This window comes from Ctenocephalides felis, unplaced genomic scaffold (genome assembly GCF_003426905.1).
Source record: "Ctenocephalides felis isolate EL2017-DRISC unplaced genomic scaffold, ASM342690v1 CF-g0.4_SCAFFOLD_02821, whole genome shotgun sequence".
NCBI classification, from domain to species: Eukaryota; Metazoa; Arthropoda; class Insecta; order Siphonaptera; family Pulicidae; genus Ctenocephalides; species Ctenocephalides felis.
Window position 1 is genome coordinate 28,782 of NW_020538975.1, and position 4,218 is coordinate 32,999.

Sequence of the window (4,218 nt, forward strand, 5' to 3'; positions counted from 1 at the left end):
ACTCTCATAAATCCAGTACGGTCATAAATTTTAAGCATTATTTAACCCAAATATTATTGTAAAAAAAAAATCACTCATTTTAAATAATCAAAAGTAAAAATTTTCACTGATTAATATGATTTCACTCACCTTCACTAACCGGACTCGCTTATACATAGGCGTTAGTCTAAAATCAGGATCTTTTTTAGCGGAATCTGCATAAACTTCATCATCACTTTCTGATGAATTCATTGGCTCGAAATCCAGCTTAAGATGATCTGGATCTTTTTTTCATTTTCTTAGCCTTTTTTTCAGGTGTTCTACAATTCTTAATATCATTTCTGTTTCCATATGTCATTAATTCAGCCAATTCATGTCTATGTTGCTCACGTAGCTTATCCATTTCCTGTTGACATTGAGCAACTTTCGCCACTGCTTCTGTTAGCTGATTCTCCAGTTCAGTACCGCGCTCTAAGCAGATACAATGAAAATTATTTTAACTTTCCCATACTAACATTGTATCTTTTCACATATTTACATATTTTTGTTGCTATAAAAATATCAGATTAATATATTTGATTGTAATAATACCTTTATGGGCATCAACTGAACGCCTTGGGTCAGCAATCATATCAAATAAGTCTTTTGGAGCATATTTAGGTTCAGGTATTGGCATATTCACTTTTTGTGCAACTTGTGCCACTAATGTTCGCTTCCAAGCCAATTCCTTATTTAATTGTTGGAGCCCTGTTGTTAGATAAATCAGCCTGTCTGCTGAGATAAATGGTTATCTTGTTGATCTTGATTTTCTGTCAAAATTTTTAGAAATTTATAAAAATTATATATTTATATTTCAAATTTACTTTTCAAAATTTCCTATAACCTAAGTTGGATATATATGCAATATCTCAGAAACGGTGATACTAACAAAAAAATTAATAATAACAATTTCATAGAGAATTTTATAATAAATAAACTTATCTAACATAATTTTTTAAAAAAAATTATGGTTTCGGCGGAAAATGGGAAAAACTAGATTTTTGCACCTTTGACCTTGAATAAAAAAAATCGCAGATGTCGGATCGTTGGGGACTTTTGACATTTCATTTGTAATGGCCTATTTAACATCTGTACCAAATTTCAGCTCTATGCGAATTGTTCCTAACTGAAAACTTAATTTGACTGGGCTATAATCAATGCTAGTCCTTGAAGTTATGAAATCAGTTCAATCGTTTTTGTGAAAACGTCAACAGAAGATCCAAAAAAACGCTAACATTACACACGCATAATTTTCGCACAAATGCTATGTAAATGTATGTATGGTTTCGAAGCGACAACCATGGTGAACTAAAATAATTTTCAATTCAAAAACCATTATTTTCATTCATCATTACTAGATCCAGTTTTAAATAACAAAAAAATAATACGTAAAGCTTTTTTCTTTTACTGACTATTACTTACTTATCGCTGATTTTTCGCTGTTGTATATGGATAGTGAATATTGCATGACTTCTACTGGATTGACTGTTCATTGCAGTTGCACCTACAGCTCTGCGACGATATCCTCTAACTAAACAATCTAATGTATCTTTTGCATTACGTACTTCAATTTCGGTTAATCCAGGAATTACAATTCTTTTTTGTTGATCTTCTCTGATATCAACTATACTTTGATCTCTATTTGATTTTGATAAAAGATCAAATAATTGTTCTTGATATAATTCCATAAATGATACCTGTAGAACATGAGAAAATACTTTAGTGAAGAAATGACTTACTGTTATTATTATGTTTACAACTATTATGATTTCTAAAAGCAAATATTAAATAGCAATCCATATACTCCTAAGCAATCCATATACTCCTAAGGAGTGCAGAACAATTATATTCAACCAAACATATAGAAGTACAAACACAATGCAAAGATTTTGAAAATCTGACATGTTTAATTTCTGACCATTTATGGGTATTCAAATAAACTCTAATTACAGTGTAAAAAGGTTATGGCTTTTAAATTTTAATTCTCATTTAAACCTCATATGCTCCTTAACAATACACTTTAAATTTATTGCTTTAATATTTGGAAAGTAGTTTATATTGATCTAACTTGTAATTGAAAATTATATTGCTCCGTCAGAGTTGAAATTTTTTGAAAAATGTCTTTTACTGCTCTTGGTATAACACCCATCTCCTCGACTGGTCCAACTGAATAAGCCATGCCCATGGAATGAGTTTTTCCGGAGCCAGTCTGACCATAAGCTAATATTGTCACATTGTAGCCTAAAATATATTTTTAGATTGAACAAAATAATAAATAATAAAGTAAAGATACTGAAGATAAAAATAGAATTTGGGATTATAGATGAGAGATAAATTCACCTACACCAAAGTTATGTTATGTCAAAATTAAATTCTAGTAGAAATAAATTACCCTTAAACAATCCATCAACTAAACCCTTAACAGCAGTGTCATAAAATTCAGCTTGCGAAACTTCTGGTGGAAATACATGGTTGTAAGTAAAAGAAAGATTTTTTATTAAAACTTGAGGTTTATTTGGCACTGTTTCGAGGCATTTAACATATCCTTTAGAAATTTCGGATTTGACTAAAGGCCTTATCCTTAAAGCCACCTGTACACTAACAGCAGAATCAGCCATCTGAAATTTTTTCAAAAATCGTTTGAGCAGGTGTAGATCTTATATGAGATATTCTATTTTATTTATGAAGAAAATAATATAGTAAATAATATACTTCATCAATCCTACTTTAAAAAACGATAATAATTTTAGTAAAGTTTGACGAATTTTTAAAATTAAACTACTTGTCGTAATGCTGTAATATTACAGTAAGTTCTATAAGACCATGATTAAGACCAAAAAAAAGTTCCATGAAAATCGGCTTAAATTTTTTTTTCAACAGTTCATTAGGTTCAGTAGATTTTCACCTAAAATTAATCAGTACCATTCCCAACTAATATCTTTCGAACAGTTTTTGATTTTTCAAAATCGGTTCGGTAGGATGAGCTTAAATGTGGACGAAAATTTAACACTTTTTTTCAACAGTTAATTACAAGAAAACGGCTCGGTAGATTTTCACCTTAAATTAATCAGTACCATTCACAACTAATATTTTTCGAACAGTTTTTGATTTTTTAAAATCGGTTCGGTAGGATGAGCTTAAATGTGGACGAAAATTTAACACTTTTTTTCAACAGTTAATTACAAGAAAACGGCTCGGTAGATTTTCACCTAAAATTAATCAGTACCATTCCCAACTAATATCTTTCGAACAGTTTTTGATTTTTTAAAATCGGTTCGGTAGGATGAGCTTAAATATGGACGAAAAGTTTAACACTTTTTTTTAAATTGCAAAGAAACGGCTTGGCAGATCGTCGCACAAAACTGACAAACGATAGTCCTCACCGAAATACATTTTAAATTTCTGAAATCGGTTCAGGCGCTTTTGAGAAAACGTCGATCAAAAGCCTAATTTTGACAAATGTCAAAAAAACTATACCAATTTTTGCAAACTTTGACGAATTTTTAAAGCTAAACGAGTTGTCGTAGGGCCGTAATATTTTAGTATGACCTAGAAAACTATGGTATCTACCGTCAAAAAAAAAATCATAAAAATCGTCGATTTTTTTTTTTTAAACGTTATCAAAAGAAAACGGCTCGGCCGATCTTTACCAAAAACTAATCAGCACGATTCCCAACCAATATCTATCGAATGGTTTTTGAATTTTCAGAATCGATTTAGAATTGCGGGCTAAAGCGTGGGCGAAAAATTTTTCACTTTTCTGCAATTTACAACGAAACGGCCCGGCCGATCACCGCACAAAACTCAGAGACGATAGTCCTCATCGAGGTACATCGAATGGCTTTTAAATTTTTAAAATCGGTCCAGTCATTTTTGAGAAAACATCGATTTACGGCAAAAAATCTGTTCACATACACACACACACACACATACACACACACACACATACTTTTTCCAAATTTGGTCTCATTCGATTCAGAATGGCTTGAAACGTCGAGAAAACATAAAATTAGCGAATCGGATTTTTTGATGAAAACATAAACTTCTCCTTCGGGAAGTTAATAATATATTTTAATGAATATGCTTGCTATTTGTTATAAGAAGATTAGCTTACCTTAACCATAGCACTAAATTATATTATATATATATATATATATATATATATATATATATTTTGTAGAGTTTCGAACAAGAATCCAA

General features: G+C 30.7%; 1 protein-coding gene across 1 annotated transcript; it reads right to left on the bottom strand.

Annotated features, from left to right (window-relative positions):
• Positions 1 to 247: 247 nt before the first annotated feature.
• LOC113381342 (chromosome-associated kinesin KIF4-like) lies at positions 248 to 2,636 on the bottom strand. The gene is made up of 5 exons (XM_026620289.1): positions 2,411 to 2,636; positions 2,147 to 2,259; positions 1,441 to 1,715; positions 571 to 746; positions 248 to 450 (listed from the first exon to the last, which is right to left on the bottom strand). The coding sequence occupies exons 1-5, from the start codon at positions 2,634 to 2,636 to the stop codon at positions 248 to 250; spliced, it is 993 nt and encodes a 330-aa protein (XP_026476074.1).
• Between the last annotated feature and the right edge of the window lie 1,582 nt (positions 2,637 to 4,218).